This window comes from Musca domestica, unplaced genomic scaffold, assembly GCF_030504385.1.
Source record: "Musca domestica strain aabys unplaced genomic scaffold, Musca_domestica.polishedcontigs.V.1.1 35, whole genome shotgun sequence".
In the NCBI taxonomy this organism is placed as follows: Eukaryota; Metazoa; Arthropoda; class Insecta; order Diptera; family Muscidae; genus Musca; species Musca domestica.
The window spans coordinates 4566309-4586813 of NW_026712315.1; the positions used below are offsets into that span (position 1 = coordinate 4566309).

General features: G+C 33.7%; 1 protein-coding gene across 3 annotated transcripts; it reads left to right on the top strand.

Annotated features, from left to right (window-relative positions):
* The first annotated feature begins 4762 nt into the window (after nucleotides 1–4762).
* LOC101891450 (cysteine dioxygenase type 1) lies at nucleotides 4763–19060 on the top strand. 3 transcript variants are annotated; one of them, XM_011292867.3, is made up of 3 exons: nucleotides 4763–5269; nucleotides 17958–18510; nucleotides 18584–19060. In XM_011292867.3, exons 1-3 carry the CDS (start codon nucleotides 5267–5269, stop codon nucleotides 18754–18756), a joined length of 729 nt encoding a protein of 242 aa, XP_011291169.1. In that variant the 5' UTR covers nucleotides 4763–5266; the 3' UTR covers nucleotides 18757–19060. The 3 variants fall into 3 exon arrangements, with proteins under 3 accessions (XP_011291169.1, XP_005180239.1, XP_058981796.1); XM_005180182.4 differs by lacking the exon at nucleotides 4763–5269 and adding an exon at nucleotides 11934–12091; XM_059125813.1 differs by lacking the exon at nucleotides 4763–5269 and adding an exon at nucleotides 11953–12179.
* Nucleotides 19061–20505: the final 1445 nt, after the last annotated feature.

Here is a 20505-nt window from a genome sequence, read left to right on the forward strand (position 1 = left end):
GTACGAGGCACAAAAGATTTTTTTTTTCTGGAAAATTCTCACGAAAATGCTTTTGTACGCAATATTATGAGCTGTCACTGGACTAATTTTACCAGCTGTCGGACCAGTGGCTTAGAAATGACAGCAGTTTGAAGTTGCTTGCAGTTTTTTATCTCACCCTTCAGGCATCAACTCAAAAAAAAGATTGAGGAAAAATTTATCAATAAATTAGGAAATATATTCCCGATTTTTTGATCGAACATTGATGCAAATATTTTCTTGATATATAATTGAAACATAAATTTCTTTCCCTTGGTTACTTATAATGAAGAATATCTTTGTCTATGACGTCATCCTCCTAAAATGATGATTTGTTGCAGATTTTTGCCCAAACCCACACAAAGTAAGGCTTTAACCATAAAAGGTCTCTTTGGTATATATGAATTCCTGACAGTTAAATAGGATTTAGACTTTTGACGTGTTCTAACACCTATAGTAGAATTTTATGACAAATAATTTTGTGTAATATTATAACTTGCAACGATCCCGCTTAAGGCGAGTTTTTAAGCATATTTGAAAAAGAGGACCAAAAAGAACCCTTTCTTGACTCGCTCGAGGTTTAACTTTCTCGACCGAAATATTTATCGTACTTTTATCTGCAATATTACCGAAGACACTATATACCTTAAACGCACGGATTTCGAGGAATCTTAATTTAAAAATTGTTTAAAGGTGTGGAAGAGAGGGAAATTGCCCCCCCTCTTTTTTGATTAATTTGCGGTTTTTTCCTTGACTGGTTAAAGAAATTTGAATTTTTTAGGAAAGTGAAATTTTTCCGAGGATTTTATGCCATAAAAAAGGATTTATGGAATTTGTTTCCTTGTGTTATGCTTTTTATACCCTACAACACTATGTGTTGGGGTATTATAAGTTTGATTGGGCCAGAACTTATGTAACACCTCGAAATATTGGTTTCCCATATAGGAAAGTATATATGGATCTTCCTAGCTCGCCGAGCTGAGTCGATCTAGCTATGTATGTCCGTCCGTCCGTCTGTCCGTCTGTCCATGTTAATTTGTAATCACTCTACAGGTCGCAATTATGGCCCGATCTTCACGAAATTTAGAATGTAGGTGGGGCTTGGACCAGAATAGAACCCTATTGCTTTTGGAGATGATCGCCAAATGTTTAGGGGTTAAAATGGACCAAATACTGAAAAAATGTTGGATTTTGCAGTAGCTATACAGGTCGCAATTATAGACCAATCGACGCGGAATTTCGGATGTAGCTAGAGTTTAGGGCGGGGAAGAAGCCTACCAATTTGGGTGGTCATCGGATAATATTTAGCGGGTAAAATAGACCATATATTTTGTGTTGAAAAAATTCAAAAATTTTCCTTAAACCGCGAATATTTTAAATCCTGGCGAAATCACGAAGCCATGACAAGGTTACTTCTGATCTTTACATTGATGTTAACATCCAACAAAACGGATATATAGCAAAATATGTGCGATATATATGTTTATCAAAGAAGATATGCTTGAAAAATCTCTTATATGTCGAGAACGGCTGAACTGATTTCGACAGTTCTCATTAATTCAGAATGGCCTCTTGGCAGGAAACATAAAACGTCTAAAAAAATCGCATAAAAATATCTCTCTAAAGATGAAAATATTGATTTTGTAAAATTTTCTCATATTTTTTTAATTTTGTCATATTTTTGGCATATTTTCATTTTGAATTAAACATTTGGTAATATTTCTACAGCTAACAAAACTAAGTAGTTAGGATATCAAGATATCATATACAGATCGCATTTATGGCCCGATCCTTACGAAATTTTGCATGGAGATAAGGGTCAGAATAGAAGCCTACTCTTTTTGGAGATGATCGCCATATATTTAGGGGTTGAAATGGACCAAAAAACTGCAAAATTGTCAGCAGGTCGTAATTATCGCCCGATCCTCACTCACATTTGAATGGGGGTTACCGGACATTGCAAAAGCCAAGCAGCGACATCTACCATTCCAGCGACATCTACCAATAACTTGGAAATGAGCAAATTCGTTTAAGTTGCTATTATCCGAAAATTAGAGAACGAAACATGATGGTTTTTTTTATTATTTGTCACAATATCTTGTGGAGTTCTTTCGAGTATCTCGCCTATATAAACTGTATGGTTTATTATAGTGTTGTAGGGTATTCAACTGTCGGCCCCGCTCGACTGTAGCCTTTGCTAACTTGTTTATTCTGTAAATAATACCGTCCATTTAGCCATTCAAACTCACTCAACACTGATCGTACGATGCGATGAGTGACATTTTTTTTTGTGGGATTCCAAACCACCCTTAATTCTCGTCAAGCCGAGGGATTATTGAGAAATACCTGTTGCGACACTAATCCATTGACATTTTTTTTTGTAATTGGCCAAACGAGCCGCATCGGAATTCCTTTGTTTGCCTAGAAACCGAGTTATGATTTTAAAATATTTTTTCCTTAAGATTTGTGCAGGTGTTGTTATTAAAAAAAAACACTATCTTTATCATTGGAATGGCCATCAGATGCCACTGGATGCTAACGTCCATGAAGCGAAGCCGAACATCTCATGAGCAAAAAACAATTGAATTTGAGATGTAAACAAAAGCCGGGCAAGTGATAAGATTTCCCTTCGCGGGTTACATGACATTTCGAAGAATGTGATTTTCTCGCCGGGGCATTTTTTTTAGAAATGTCAATGAACCAAGGGAAAAATGAAAAGAGAGAAAAAGGGAAAACCCCTTAAGAATTAATTGTGAGAAGCTGGCGGATTTTGAGGTTTATAATGAATATCTTGTGTTTTATTGACAGAAGATTGTTCATGGATCATTCATGAGGGGATGTAAGACTTTTTGAAGACCTTTTAGAGATTCCAAACCATTCATAGCATAAGAAAAAGGCCATTAGAGCTCTTATTTGATCAATTATATTGCACAAGTCAGATATAAGTTTTCCTCCACAAATCATCAATAGAAGCAAGACCTTTTTTATGATATACAGGGTGAGATGAAAAAACCGGAACCAACTTTAGACTGCTGTCATTTTTAAGCCACTCGTCCGGCAGCTGTTAAAATTATTCCAGTGACAGCTCATTTTATTGTTTACAAACGTACAAAAGAATTTTGGTGAGAATTTTCCAGAAAAAAAATTTACTCGTGATGGAATTCAAGCGTGATAGTGTGATTTCTTTATATTTGGCTGGAAAACCACAAGTGGTTATCGTTAGAGCACTCCAGCATTTAAATGTGAATAAATCTTTTGTGTCTCGTAACATCGCTCGTTACCGGACCGTGATACTGGTAGCGTAGCCCGACATATGTCAAGTAAGTGAATGGAAGAAAACAGCAACATCAGTAGAAATGATTCGAAAAGTAAAGAAGCGACTTGATCGAAACCCGCGTTGCAGTGGCCGAAAAATGGCTCGTGAGCTGAACATATCTCAATATCCGATTCGGAAAATATTCAAAAATGAGCCATTGAAATTCCAAAAAGTGCACGAACTTACGCCGCAAAAGAAAAAAAGTAGACTCAAAAGAGCTAATGAGTTGCTTCGCTTGGCCGATAGTGGTGAACTGCCGAATTAGGGTTTCTCCGATGAGAAACATTCGTTGTACAGCAGTTTGAAAACAAACAAAATGATCGTGTTTACTTGCCAAAGTGGACAGCTGAAAATGTGCACCTTCGGTTGGCCACCAGAACTCAAGCCTCAAGCCGGCCATGGTAATGGTGTGGGCCGCCACAGCAGCCGAAGGGCGCACTTTCCCTCGTATTAATCGACCGTGGCATCAAAATAAATGCCGAATATTACCGGGAAAATATACTGGAGGGTGTATTAAATGAGGTTCCTCACTTCATTTCCAGAGCACAATGGCCACCAAAATCTCCGGATACCATTCCGTTGGACTATTGTGTCTGGAGTATTTGAAGGAAAGCAAGGTTGGCACTAAAAAATACCAAAGTGTCGATCACCATAAGCAAGCGGTTCGCCGGGAATGGACCAAAATACCGCAGAGCAACATTCGGGCAGCGTGTGATGGTTTCATTGGCCATTTGAAGGCCATAATTCGTGCCAAAGGTGACCGATTTGAACAAATCTAAACCTCTTTCAAAATTTGATGCAATTTCCGAAATTGTTTGCCTTTAGTCAATAAAATTTAAGAAAAAATGTAAAAATTATGGCGTTTGACTTTGTTGCAGTTTTTTATCTCACCCTGTATTAAGAGGAATGATCTCTCGAAAAATGGCGTTCCATGGTACTAGAATTCCGAGGGAATATTCATGATTGGGACAATTTCCTCTAAAGAAGAGTTCAAGAGTTTTCACATCTTCAATATGTTTTCCCCCAAAAACTCCATTATTCCTACATTTCCATACTGGCATCCCTAACTGAACTGATTTATCTGATCTCATATGTAAATCTATGTAAATTACAATAATTTTCTTTTACAGGTAGTCGGCCAAAATAGCAGTTGGCCAAACATTCATTTTGGTAGTAACGTAACACACACACATGCACACACACACACTGAAACTCTTTAGCGCACACAAAATGTTTGGGCGCCAACATTGAGTCAACTTACCGTCCACCACGCAGCCATTCATTCATCTTTAGACCAAAACCGATGAGTGAACAACGACTGATGTATGAAATGTGGCCAAAAACAAAAAGCGTGATGTTGAGTGAAAATCGAAAAAGTCTCAAAACCGCATAATGAGACAAAAACAGAAACGCATTTCAGAAATTCCACAAATTGGTGAAAGACTTCAAGAGGAGCGTACACACAAGACAAGACAAGCCAGCCCAGGCCAAGACAAGACAGCCAAGCAAGTAAATCAATAAGTCAGGGCAGAGATCGAATATTGAACAACTAAAGAAATCAAAACAAAACAGAGAAAAAAAATAACAAAATTACATTGTTGTTGGGAAGAGCGGCATTCATTGCTAGTTTTTTTTTTTTTTGGATTTTTGAAATAATTTTTGAACGTGTTCGCGGGCCAATAGCACCAACATAGTTAGTGGCATTATTATTGTTGTTGTTTTTGTTGTCACTATTACCACCGCCACTTGAACGCTTGTGTGCTGTTAAACAATTTGTAGTTAGCCGAACTGAAATTGAATACCCGCAGAAAATATTTGAAATTTGTTTGAACGGTCAACACACCAGGCAATTAACTTTGCAGCGGTGCTAACGACTTGGAAAAACTTCAGTATCAGGAAAACTGTAATTAACGGAAAAACTAATCAATCAAAATGGTAAGTAAAACTGGTGATCAACCTGATGTTGTTGTTATAGTTTTGAAGAAAAAAAAACAAAGATTTAATTAAAAATCTTTGAATATTTTTCTATTTTGAATATTTTTACATTTTTATTTGAATATTTATATATAATTTTTTTTTGAATATTTTTATATTTTTATTTGAAACGAAAGCACTATTCCCGTAAAAAAAATGACCCTTAGAGAAAACATATATTTTATAGAAAAGTTACTCAAAAGTTATCTTTCTTGTTTAAAGCTCCAAGGTCAAGGAAGTGTCCTCCTTGTTCCTTTGAAAGGACATCTACTTTAGAAAAATTACACAATGCGATGAAATTCATTTGTTTTCCAACATTACATAAAAAATCCAGATGATTATGAAAGTAGAGCTAAAAATAGAACACACGTATATTGGCGGTTTGAAAGTTTACATCGCAATATAACCCTGCTCCACATTTTTGGAAATTTTCGTACTAAAATTCCTTGGAATATTTGCATTTTAGGCAACATGACAAATATTTTGGTCGCACGTCGTAAACTTCAAGCGAGTCACTAAAGGGGTCGTTTTAGTTCAGTTTCCAAAATATGGTTAAAAACTCCCCTTAAACCTGGTCGTAGCACATCAAAATATTCTGCAAATTTATTTACCATAAAATTCCACTATGGGTCCGAGAAGACATCAAAAGTCTAAAACTTACCTAAACGCCAGAAACACATATATATTAAAAAGAAACATTTTTTTGGGCTAAAGCCGTACTTTATTTGAGTTTATACACAAATCTTCTACAAAGCATTATCCTAGAAGGATTTAAGGCAAAAACTGTCAAAAGAAGAAATATTCTATTCAAAATTCCGCTACCAATCTCAGACTATATCATATATCTAGATTTATTAGAATTTGAGAAAATTACATTCGAAAGTTCATATATTTCAAGTGAATATTATGTGTTTTTCGTTTCTTGCAGCCAATTGAAGTCGATTCAATTTTTGGTAAAAATCTCCATTAATACTCCATTCTTTTGGGAAAATGTCAAAGGGAGAAATATTCTTCATCAAATTTCACTATAAGTCACCAAAGAAATAATATCTATATTTCCACTACATATTAGGAAAATATCTGCAATGTTGCCAAAAAACCAAAAAAAAAAAAAATATATATATTTCCTTATTTTCTTAAAAAAATTTTCACAATTTTTCGAGTTAATGTTTAAAAGTAACATTAAATTTCATTTTAGACAAAAACTCTCAAAAGATGAAATATTCTTAAATCTCAGAATATACCATACATCTAGGTTTAATAGAATTTGAGAAAATTACATTCGAAATTTATGTATTTCAAAGGGAAGAATATGTGTTTATGTTTTTTACAGCCAATTGAAGACGTTTCAACTCTTAGTAAAAATCTCCATTAATACTTCATTCTTTTGGGAAAATGTCAAAGGGAGAAATATTCTTCATCAAATTTCACTATAAGTCACCAAAGAAATAATATCTGTATTTCTATTATATATCAAGAAAATATTTGCATCAATGTTGCCAATAAAGCAAAAAAAAAATTTTTTTCCCTTTTTTCTTGATAAAATTTTCCATTGCCATTTTTCGACTTAATGGCTGAAAGTAACATTAAATTTCATTTTAGGCAAAAACTGCCAAAAGAAGAAATATTCTATACAAAATTTCATTATAAATCTCAGAATATACCATGTATCTACGTTTAATAGATTTTGAGAAAATTACATTCGAAGTTTCATATATTTCAAGTTAAAATTATGTGTTTACGTTTTTTGCAGCCAATTGAAGACGTTTCCAATCTTAGTGAAAATCTCCACTAATACTTCATTTTTTTGGAAAAGTGTTGGAGAAAGAATTATTCTTCATCGAATTTCACTATAAGTCACCAAAGAAAAGATATCTGTGTTTTCATTATATATGAAAAAATATGTATATCAATGTTGCCAAAAAAGCAAAAAAAAAAATTCTTTTTTCTTGACAAATTTTTCCACTGCCATTTTTCGAGTTAATGTTCGAAAGTAACATTAAATTTCATTTTAGGCAAAAATTGTCAGAAGAAGAAATATTCTATGCGAAATTTCACAATAAATCTCAGAATAAACTACATATCTAGGTTCAACAGATTTTGAGAAAATTACATTTGAAATTTATATATTTCAAGTGAAAATGATGTGTTTACGATTTTTTATAGTCAATTTTAGACGTTTCAACTCTTAGTAAAAATCTCCATTAATACTTCATTTTTTTGAGAAAATGTTAAAGGCAAAAATATTCTTCATAGAATGTAACTATAAGGCACCAAAGAAAAGATATCTGTTGGTCCATTATATATCAAGAAGAAATTTGCATCAATGTTGCACAAAAAAAAAAAAAAAAAAAACGAAAATATTTCCTAATTTTCTTTTGATAAATTTTTTCACTGCAATTTTTCGAGTTAATGTCTGAAAATAACATTAAATTTTATTTTAGGCAAAAATTGTCAAAAGAAGAAATATTCTATACAAAATTTCATTACAAATCTCAGAAGATACCATATATCTAGGTTTAATAGATTTTGAAAAAATTACATTCGAAATTTCATATATTTCAAGTGAACGTTTGTTACAGCCAATTGAAGACGTTTCCACTCTTAGTAAAAATCTCCACTAATACTACATTTTTTGGGTAAAGTGTTGGAGAAAGAATTATTCTTCATCAAATTTCACTATAAGCCACCAAAGAAAAGATATCTGTGTTTTCAATATATATCAAGAAAATATTTGCATCAATGTTGCAAAGTTTCATATATTTCAAGTGAACATTATGTGTTTACGTTTTTTGCAGCCAATTGAAGACGTTTCCAATCTTAGTGAAAATCTCCACTAATACTTCATTCTTTTGGAAAAGTGTTGGAGAAAGAATTATTCTTCATCGAATTTCATTATAAGTCACCAAAGAAAGGATATATGTGTTTTCATTATATATCAAAAAAATATGTACATCAATGTTGCCAAAGAGCAAAAATATTTCCTTTTTTTTTGATAAACTTTTTCATTGCTATTTTTCGAGTTATTCGAGTTAATGTTCGAAAGTAACATTAAATTTAATTTTAGGCAAAAACTTTGAGAGAAAGAAATATTCTATGCAAAATTTTACAATAAATCTCAGAATAAACCAGATTTTAAGAAAATTACATTTCAAATTTATTTATTTCAAGTGAAAATGATGTGTTTACGATTTTTTATAGTCAGTTTTAGACGTTTCCACTCTTAGTAAAAATATCCATTCATTCTTCTGAGAAAATGTTAAATAGAGAAATATTCTTCATCGAATTTCACTATAAGTCACCAAAGAAAAGATATCTTTTTGTCCTTTACATATCAAAAAAAAAAAAATTGCATCAATGTTGCACAAAATAAAAAAAAGGGAAAATATTTCCTGATTTTGTGTGGATAAATTTTTCAACTGCCACTTTTTGAGTTAATGTCTGAAAGTTACATTAAATTTTATTTTAGGCAATAATTGTCAGAAGAAGAAATATTCTATACAAAATATCATTTCAAATCTCAAAATAAACCATATACAGGGTGAGATAAGAAAACTGCAACAAAGTAAAACGTCATAATTTTTACATTTTTTTGAATTGTGTTGAATTATAGCAAAAAATTTCGGAAATAGCATCAAATTTTAGAATAAGTTTAGATTTGTTGGAATTGGTCACCTTTGGCACGAATTATGGCCTTCAAAGGCCAATGAAACCGTCACACGTTGCCCGAATATTTCTCTGCGGTATTTAGGATCATTCCTGGCGAAGCGCTTGCTTGAGGCGATCGACACTTTGGTATTTTTAAGTGCCAACCTTTGCTTTCCAAAATACTCCAGACACAAAAGTCCAACGGGTTAGTATCCGGAGATTTTGGTGACCATTGTGCGCTGGAAATGAAGCGAGGAACCTCATTTTGTAACCATTCTTGGGTGGCGGGTACTGAGTGCGATGGTGCGTCCAAAATGTTTGAGTGCCCAAGGCTTTAATACACCCTCCAGAATATTTTCGCGATAATATTCGGCATTTATTCTGATGCCACGGTCGATTAATACGAGCGGAGAGCGACCTTCGGCTGTTATGGCGGCCCACACCATTACCATGGCCGGCTTGAGGCTTGAGTTCTGGTGGCCAACCGAAGGTGAACATGTTCAGCTGACCTCTTTGGCATGTAAACCCGACCATTTTGTTTGTTTACAAACTACTGGACAACGAATTTTTCTCATCGGAAAAAACCAAACTCGGCAGTTCACCACTTTCGGCCAAGCGAAGCAACTCTTTAGCTCTTTAGAGTCTATTTTCTTTCTGTTGTGGTGTAAGTTCTTGCACTTTTTGGAATTTTAATGGCTTTACTCCGAGCTCATGGAATATTGCGATATGTTTAGCTCACGAGCCATTTTTCGGCCACTGCGACGCGGGTTTCGATCAAGTCGCTTCTTCAAGTGGCTTAGAAATGACAGCAGTCTGAATTTGGTTGCTGTTTTTTCATCTTACCCTGTATATCGGAGCCGAGTTGCACAAAATGGAAACGTACATCCCGAAATTCCCTACATTTGGGCTGAGAATAGCCATTATTTGCACAATAAACCTGAAATCGGTTTAAGGATATATATAGGTGAGCTATATCCAAATCTTAGCCGATCTCGATAAAATTTGGTCATGGTATTTCCGAGCTTTATAAGATATCTGATACCAAATATCATTGTTGTCGAATGCATATTACTAATGTGATAGACTTAAACACCAAATCGGATGAAACATATATATGGGAGCTATAGCTATGTCTGAAGCGACTTTCTTCAAGCTTTATGTACTTACTTCTAGACTAAATTCGACGGATGTGCGAAAATTCAGGACTTTTTACAGATATTGGCCATTTGGTGCACAATTAACCCGAAATCGGTTGAATATATATGTGAGACTTATATCCAAATCTGAACTGATCTTGATAAAATTTGGCAGAGTCATTTCTGGGCTGTATCTGATAACTTGTATCAAATATTATTGTGATGCATATTACGAATGTGAGGGACTTAAACACCAAATCCGAACCGATTTTCACCAAATTTAATGTACTTGCTTCTAGAGTGAATTCAGTCGGCCAAAATTAAGGTCATTTGGATTGATATTGGATATTCGGTGCACAAATAACCCGAAATCGGCTGAGGATATATATGGGAGCTTTATCCTAATCTGAACCGATCCCGATTTCGAGCAGTATCTGATGTCCGGCACTAAATATCATTGTTCTGGAAGGCATAATGCGCAGGTGAGGGACTTAAAACACCAAATCGGATAAAACATATATATGGGAGCTATAGCTACATCTGAAGCGATTTTCTCCAATTTTTTTTTACAAAAAACAGGTCATTTGGACTTATATTAGCCATTTGGTGCACAATTAACCCGAAATCGGTTGAATATATATGGAAGCTATATCTAAATCAGATCCGATTTCAATAGGGTTCGTCCTTGGCCCAAACAAATATTGTTTGCAAAATTTCATCTCAATCGGATAATAAATGCGAGCTGCATTTTGTTCACAAGAATACATGGACAGACGGACGGACGGTGTGACATGCATAAATCGACTCAGAAAGTGATTCTATGAAGATTCTCAAGGGTAACTATGGGTCTATCTCGTTTCCTTTCTCCATGTTACAAAAAAAAAAAAAACACAAAGACATAATACCCTTACCACTATGTGGTATACCCTACACCACATGATGAAGAAAATGAAAACATAAATGGGTGGGCGAAAAAAATCTTCGAAAAATTCTGTGCTTTCTTTCGTAAGACTTAATCTAAAAGGTAGCCCAGGCGGGTATTAATAGATGATTATTCCAACGGCATCTACTTTAGATTTCCATCGAATTAGAAAATATTCGACACGTATTCAAATCAAATACTGCAACCGATTATCTCTGGGGTCTAAGCCATGTAGCTGTAGAATGTAGAGTACATCGGCTACAACGACAAAAACAAACAGCCCAGCTGATAAAGGTATGCTTCTTCAGTCTAGGGAAGTACAGAGATTACGTGAATCGAATGCTTCCTACACTTTACAAGATTTAAAACATAGATTTCCAAACGTCTTTGGAATATTTGAAAATTTTCACCAAATCATGGCTAAATGTTCCCATTTTAAAATCAAAACTGCGTAGCTGAACAGCCTCCTCTCGAAACAAACAAAAATGGGTGTGTTTTTTGAGAAGGCCTTTTTTTTTGTCATACCTCTGAACTGATAACTGTTTTGATTTCGAAAAAGGAAATCAACTAAATAAAACATCCGACGTCATTCCAGATTTAGTTTTAAAATAGCTTCCAAGAAATTGGAAACACAAAATTGGACAAGTTTTTTCTTCCAAATTTATTCATGCACCCAGAGATTATGTATGAGCTGATAATTTTTCTATGTTACCATCAACATGAACATCACATCTATTTGTTTTGCAATCATTTTTTTATTTTTGTTATTTTTTTAATGGAAGAAAAACAATAACAATCCCCCCGTCAAAAAAAAAAAAAAAATAAATAAAAATAAGCAAAAAAATAAAAAAAAAATCTTTTAAGAAAATAATACAAAAACAAAATAATCTGTTTCTAGACTCTAGAAGCTTAGTCCTACTTTAATCTCTGGATTTGAAATCAATATTCAGTTAAACATCATCTCGTGAACATTACGATAAGCAGTCGCTCGGTCGGACGCCCGTTTAATTAATAAAAAAAAGGGATTTTTTCTCAATTATTTAATTTTATAAATTTGTCTTTTACTTCAACAAAAAAGTGAGTTTTTAATGCAAACAAAAAAAAAAAAAATAAATAAAATAATAATAATACAGATTAAGTGTTTCGATTGTAAGACAACAACGAGGCAAAATAAAATATTCCATTGACCTTTTACAAATAATCACTTTTCGATTGCAATCTATATTTAAAAGCTGTTATAATTTTCCGATTATCAAATATTTTTTTTACAAATGGGGGATTAACAAAATCTCAACAGTGTGTAGTGCGAACTTTCAAAGGCACACCATAATATTCGATTCACGTTAAAACCGTGGACCACAAATGAAAATGTTCCTCCCAGATATTTGCCACTAATTGCTAATAAGAAATATGTCACAACTTCTAATCGGCTATACGAAGACGTGGACCTGCATACGAAATTTTTTGTCATAGGCTGTAGCATCCATTACGAACTTCAAATATCAAATTGGAAATAATTCCGATGAATAATTTCACTAAAATCATCAAAGTACCGAATATCGGGAGGTACAGTTATATGGGGGCTATACGAAGACGTGAACCTGAACCTTTTTAGACATAGGCTATAGTACACATTACAAATTTCGAATACGAGTGAATAATGTCGCTGAAATCAACAAAATACCGAATATCGGAAGGTAACGTTATATGGGGGCTATATGAAGACGTGGACCTGCACAGACAACTTTCTCCCATAGGCTGTAGAATCCATTATGAACTTCAGATACCAAATTTGAAATAATTCCGGTGAATAACGTCGCTAAAATCAACAATGTACCAAATACCGGGAGGTACCGTTATATGGGGGCTATACCAAAACGTGGACCTACATGGCCCATTTTCAATACCAAAAGTCCTGCTGACATAAAACATTTTTGAGAAAAATTTTATCTACCACTTCATTTAGTTCGGAAGCTAGAGTGATTTCCACAGACGGACGGACATCGCTAAATCGAGTAAAATGTTATCTACCACTTCATTTCGTTCGGAAGCTAGAGTGATTTCCACAGACGGATAGATGGAAAGACGGATGGACATCGACATAGAATTTTATGCTGATCAAGAATATATATACCTCTTGGGGTGTAAAATGTATATTTCGAGGTGTTACGAACGGATGTCATAATATTGTTTGTCATAATATACCCTCCATACTATGATGAAGGGTATAAAAACTGTAATAATTTTCCGATTAACAAATATTTTTTTTTACCAATGGGGGATTAAAAAAATCTCTACAGATTTTAGTTCGAAAATTCAAAGTTCGATTTTGCTCCAACTTTGTAAATCCTAATATTTGCATCAGTTCTAGGTCAGGTGCGAAAATGGACAATATCATATTAAAGGGTCAAAATTTTGAATAATAGTAACTCTTGTAAAATGTCGTGTAATAGTTCATTTGTCTTCAAATTACACACATCAAAATGTTTTTATTAGCCCAAGGTCTGCTGCATATATCGGTCCACTCCTTCTGGTACCTCCCCCACAAAGGGTCAAAATTTGAATATCCATGAAACTCATAATCCGCGAAATTAACATCCGATTCCATTCAGACTTGGTAAATCTCAATATTTCCAAGAGCACAAGATCTATTGTAAATATGGTAGATATCGGATCATTTCTTCCGGTACCTCCTCCACACTTCAATTTTTTCACTCTATCCCCATGTAGATGTAAACTTTTTTGTAATAAAGTGGCGCCCAATATCAGGCACGTTAGCCTGAAAAACGTTAGCAAACAACAGTGTTAAGATACCGCTATAGATGACGTTCATTATGAAATACGATTTATAAAAACCTCATACTATCGCGAAACTCTGATGCTATTATATTGCAGATCTTCACATGGACCCATATAATGGTAACTCCCCATTTTCGGTATTTTGGCGATTAAAGCGACATTATGCTCCGGAAATGTTTCAAATTTTTTATTTGAAGTTCGTAATGAATACTGCAGCCTATGTCAGAAAATTGTCCGTGCAGGTCCACGTTTTGGTATAGCCCTCATCTAATTATACATCCCTATTTTCGGTATTTTGGTGATTTAAGCGACTTTATTCACCGGAAATGTTTCAAATTTGGTATTTGAAGTTCGTAATGGATACTGCAGCCTATGTCAGAAAATTGTCCGTGCAGGTCCTCGTTTAGGTATAGCCCCCATATAACGGTACCTTCCGAAATTTGGTATTTTGATGACTTAATTCACCGATTTTTTTTTTCAAATTTCTTATTTGAATATTGTAATGGCTTATGATAAACGTCGTCGTATAGACCCTAGTATAACGGCTACATTGGGATTTTTTTAAAGGTTTTACTAGAATTTTTAAAGGATATTGGTAATACAGTGGCGCCAAATGGCAGGTAACATGTTACTAAAGAACAATGTTAACATTCGAGTATAGATGGCGTTTGTTTTGAATTAAATCTCTTGTAATTCAAGGTCGAATTTATATAAAATCGTATTATATCACCGTGGGAAATGGGACATCCAGAGGAGTCGTTTTGAATTTCGACCACAAGTCGCTTTAGCTCCATGTAGTTGTAAATTATTTGTAATAAACTGCTTGGGCGCCCAAAAACGTGCAACAAGTCCAAAACAATATTAACATACAAGTATAGATGGCGTTCATTATAAATTAAATATCAAGAACATTATACCGCGAAGTGAGTAAACTTCAAGAACGAATTTATAAAACTTCGTATGATATTTTGGTATTATATTGCGTACCTTGGAAAATGGAGCATCAAGAAGATTCGTCTTGAACTTCGACTGCGTTAGCTCTTGCTCCATCTTGTTGTTAGTTTTTGGTAATAAAGTGCACATAATATTATGGCGATCAAAAAACCACATGCCAAACCCCCATGAAAGATACCAAAGAACAGCTTTAAATTTGAAGTATAGATGGCGCCCATTATGAAATAAAATATAAAGAAATTTAAAATGTAAATCTCGTACACTTCCTGGACGAACTTATAAAAAATCTATATATTTTTTTCTTTTATCCCGAGAAATGGGGCATTTTGAGATTTCTCTTTGAATTTTGACGACTATTAGTTCTAGCTCCATATTGCTGTCAATTTATGATAATGACGTGCTCATAATATTATGATGCCTAACAGACAGGCAAAGAAATCTATTAACAGTCAAGTATAGATGGCGTTTCTTAAAGATATGAAATACTAAAAATAACTTTTGGAAAAATCACATTTTCAAAACTAAAGGAAAATAATATTTAAAAAATGCACATCTTTAAAAAATATGTTTACAAGTATCAAAAATATATGTAAAACAAGTAAGCAAAGGCTACAGTCGAGCGGGGCCGACCGTTGAATACCCTACAACACTATAATAAACGATACAGTTTATATAGGCGAGATACTCGAAAGAATTCCACAAGATATTGTGACAAATAATAAAGGAAACCATCAGGTTTCGTTCTCTAATTTTCGAATAATAGCAACTTAAACTAATTTAAATGGTCTTCCTAGATCTGAAACCAATATTTCCCAAAGACCTATAATCTCTCGAAGTGGTGAAAGATTAACATTTATTATTGGTTTTTGACTGAAACGCATCTATATGAGATACAGACATTTGACAATATTCTTCAACGAAATCAGCGTTAACGAAATAGTCAGGAGTGCGTCTTTCCTGTATTTGTGAATTCTCCAAAAAGTCACAGGAATGGACATTTTCGTATTTTGTCTACAAAAGTTGGCAAACTATTTCCCACATTGAATAATTTTGGAGGGCCTTCCAAAACTGGCTTTTGCAATGTCCGGTAACCCCCATTCAAATGTGCATGAGGATCGATTGATAATTACGACCTGCTGACAATTTTGCAGTTTTTTGGTCCATTTCAACCCCTAAATATATGGCGATCATCTCCAAAAAGAATAGGCTTTTATTCTGACCCTCATCTTATCTCCATGCAAAATTTCGTAAGGATCGGGCCATAAATGCGATCTGTATATGATATCCTGATATCCCAACTACTTAGTTTTGTTAGCTGTAGAAACATTACCAAATGTTTAATTCAAAATGAAAATATGCCAAAAATATGACAAAATTGAAAAAATATGAGAAAATTTTAAAAAATCAATATTTTCATCATCATGGAGATATTTTTATGCGATTTTTTTAGACGTTTTTTCTTTCCTGCCAAGAGGCCATTCTGAATTAATGAGAACTGTCGAAATCAGTTCAGCCGTTCTCGACATATAAGAGATCTTTCAAGCATATCTTCTTTGATAGACATATATATCGCACATATTTCGCTATATATCCGATTTGTTGGATGTTAACATCAATTTAAAGGTCAGAAGTAACCTTGTCATGGCTTTGTGATTTCGCCGGTATTTAAAATATTCACGGTTTAATGAAAAATTTTGAATTTTTTCAACACAAAAGATATGGTCTATTTTACCCGCTAAATATTATCCGATGACCACCAAAATTGGTAGGCTTCTTCCCCGCCCTAAACTCTAGCTACATGCGAAATTCCGATCGTCGGTTGGTCTATAATTGCGACCTGTATAGCTACTGCAAAATCCGACATTTTTTCAGTATTTGGTCCATTTGAACCCCTAAATATTACGCGATCATCTCCAAAAGAAATAGGGTTCTATTCTGACCTAAGCCCCACCTCCATTCAAAATTTCGTGAAGATCGGGCCATAATTGCGACCTGTAGAGTGATTACAAATTAACATGGACAGACGGACAGACGGACAGACGGACGGACGGACATACATAGCTAGATCGACTCAGCTCGGCGAGCTAGGAAGATCCATATATATTTTCCTATATGGGAAACCAATATTTCGAGGTGTTACATAAATTCTGGCCCAATCAAACTTATAATACCCCCAACACATAGTGTTGTAGGGTATAAAAATTTTAGAAAAATTGTGAAAAATATTTAAAAAAATATTATGGCAGAATTCTGAGACAAAACAAACTCTTCGTTTTTTCTGCGAAAATTCCAGATGCCTTGGAATGTCTGTAAATAATTTTCTATTCTTTCATACTCTTTCATATTCTTATCAGTAGCTCAAGGCCTAAGGTAGCCGGTTATTGGAATAGATCAAGACAAAGAAGAAGCTAAATAAGAAAAAAAATTCCATTTGCTATTTTGAAAAAAAAAAAATTTCGAAATTGGATCAATAAGTAGATGGGAGATGTCAAAACGATAACATTGTCAAAAGAAGATTTGCACGTACACATTTTTGATTCGGCTGACGTACAAACATAGGATGTTGTTGGTCGAAATAATTGCTTTTGTATATGGCTTTTGTCACTCTCGCATATAGTGTGAGGAGCTGATAAACTTTTGGACGTCAATTAAATGAAAAAAAAATAAGCAAATAATTAAAATGAGAAGCGATGTGAAAATGTCCGCGAATCTTAACACGGAGTTTGATTCAGAGATCTTCTTATCAGTTTTTTTTTTTATTTCAAATTAAGTTCGAAGACAGGGAGAGAGAGAGATAATTAATCTCTTAATTTAAGAAATTATCGTTTACAATTAAATGAGCAAAGTTGTCCAGCAGATCTCCTGGGATCTTATTTGCATTTTAAATTATATTCCAATGAGATTCGAATTGGGCTCCCATAAGAGAATTGAACAAAAGAGAGAGAGAGTGAGAGAGAGGGGGAGGGAAGTAATTTCTTGACTTGAGCCCTCTCTCCCCATAAATACACTCATGGAAAATTATAAATCGAATAAAATAAGAGAAGTTTGAAAAATGGAGATGCATTTCCTGATCTTCTGGAAGCTGGCTATATTTTCTCTTTTTCAATTTTCAACATCAATTTAAATCATATATCCCTATTTATTTATAATTAAAACAACAAATTCATTGTTCATCTTCTCTGTCTTCCAGGTTCATCAAAGCTTCAAAATGGCTCTGTCCAAAATCGACATGGAAATGGATCAGGAGAAATATTTACGCGAGGTAACTCGCCATTTTCGTGGCATTGAAAAACCTTTGAAATATGGTCCAGTAATTGAGACCCTCAACGATTTGGTGGCGGCTCTACATCAGGAATTTGCCACCAATTATGTGAACATTGAAATGGTCAATCACATTATGTTGTCCTACAAATCGAATCCCAAGGAATGGAAGAAATTCGCCAAATTCGATCGTTACAAATACACAAGGAATCTCGTCGATGCCGGCAATGGAAAATTCAATCTAATGATCCTGTGTTGGGGTGAAGGTCATGGTTCGACCATACACGATCACTCGGATTCGCATTGTTTTATGAAAATGCTGAAGGGTGAACTGACCGAGACCCGTTTCACATGGCCGGAAAATACCACGGCCGAAGATCATTTGGACACCATACCAGAGGGAGAGGAATTTGAATATCATGATGCGCTGCAGGTGATTGGCCAAAGGACAATGGGTCTCAATGATGTGGCCTATATAAATGGTAAGTTGGGAGAGGACCTTTCCAACTTTTTTTTTTTTTGGAATTCTTATCTAATTTTCTCTTTGCCTTGCAGACAACCTGGGCCTTCATCGCGTGGAAAATCCCAGCCATTCGGACACTGCCATTTCGCTGCATCTATACTGTCCACCCTTCGACACCTGTTCCATGTTCGAAAAGACCACCGGCAAACGGCTGAAATGCAATGTCACCTTCTGGAGCAAATATGGCCAAAAAGTGGAACACTAATCTCCAGCACCATTTTTGTTTTGTAATTTTTTTACAAAATTTAATATAATTTTGTAGTACCAAAAAACAACAACAACAAATATATATACCCACGCCCCCCATACAAACACATATATATAAATATATACAGTAGAAGAAAAGGACAAAAGAAGACTTATTTAGTTTGTACAATCCTAGCCTGTAGTTGTAGTTGTTAATAATTTTAATTTTTATTGTTTTTTTTTCTCTTTTTATATGGATTTAGTTATAAGACAATGCGTTTATAAATTAAAAGAAATATACATATAATTTTAATAAACACAAATGAGAGTTTGATTGGTTTTTATACATACGAAGGCAAAAATTAAAAATATAAATGCCATGTAAACGTTAATTAACAAAAATATATTTTCCCCTAAATGCCTTAAAAACGTGAATTGTTTTTTTTAAATGTTTTTTTTTTTCCAAAAACTGAGAAGAAATTTATAAGATATTACTAAAAAAATTACGTTTATATAATTTAAACAAAAAATCCAGTTTTATATATATAAAAAAATTCAAAAAAAATATTTAAAAATAGTTTAAAAAATATTTTCAGAATCCAAGATTATATATAAAAAAAATTAAACAATATTATTTAAAAAAAATAAGAAAACCAACACGTTTATATAATTAAAAAAAATATTTTTTAACGTTTATATTTAATTATTTTAAATATATTTTTTTTTAAATTGTATAAATGTGGCTTTTTTTAAATATTTTTTTTTAATAATATTTTTTAAATTTTTTTTATATACATCTACATTTTTATATCCTCCACCATTCTATGGAGAATATATTAACTTTTATCCGTTTGTAACTCCTTGAAATATTTATAATAGACCCTACAAAGTATATATATATTCAGGATCAGCGTAAAATTCCAAAACGATATAGCGATGTCCGTCTGTATGTATTTTGTGATCACGCTATCTTTCGAACAAATTGAGATAGAAGGCTAAAATTCTGCATGCTTGTATAGTTTACCAGTAGGCAGGTTAAGTTCGTAAATGGGCCATGCCGGTGCACCTTATAACGGTACCTCCTGATATTCGGCATTTTGATGATTTCAGCAAAATTATTCACCGGAACCGTTTCAAATTTTATACTGGAAGATCCTAACGGGTACTACATGCCAAGACAGAAAATTGTCTGTGCAGGTTCAAGTCTCCGTATAGCTCCCATATAACGGTAGCTCCCGATATACGGTATTTTGATGATTTTTCACGACATTATTCACCGGAATTGTTTCAAATTTGGTATTTGAAGTTCGTAATGGGTACTACAGCCTATGACAAAAAGTTTCGTAACCAGCTCCACGTCTTCGTATAGGGAAGTCCATCCAGTTTCATTTAAGTGGTAGTTTCCGGAAATTTTTTGAAATTTTTTAACTTCCTTCGAATAAGTGGGGGGTATTAAAAGTTTGTACCGGCCGAACTTAGCTGCTTTTTTACTTGTTTTGACTAATATTTTTTAATTTTTTAAAAAATATTTTTTAAATTATTTATATATAAACGGGGATTTTTTTTAAATAATAATAAAAGTAATAATACTTATTTTTTAAATTATATAAACATTTATATAAACATTTTATTTAAGTGGTAGTTTCCGGAAATTTTTTGAAAATTTTTACGTTCTTCCAAATAGTGGAGGGTAATAAAAGTTCGTACCGGCCGAACTTAGCTGCTTTTTTACTTGTTTTGACAAATATTTTTTTTAAATTATTTTTTA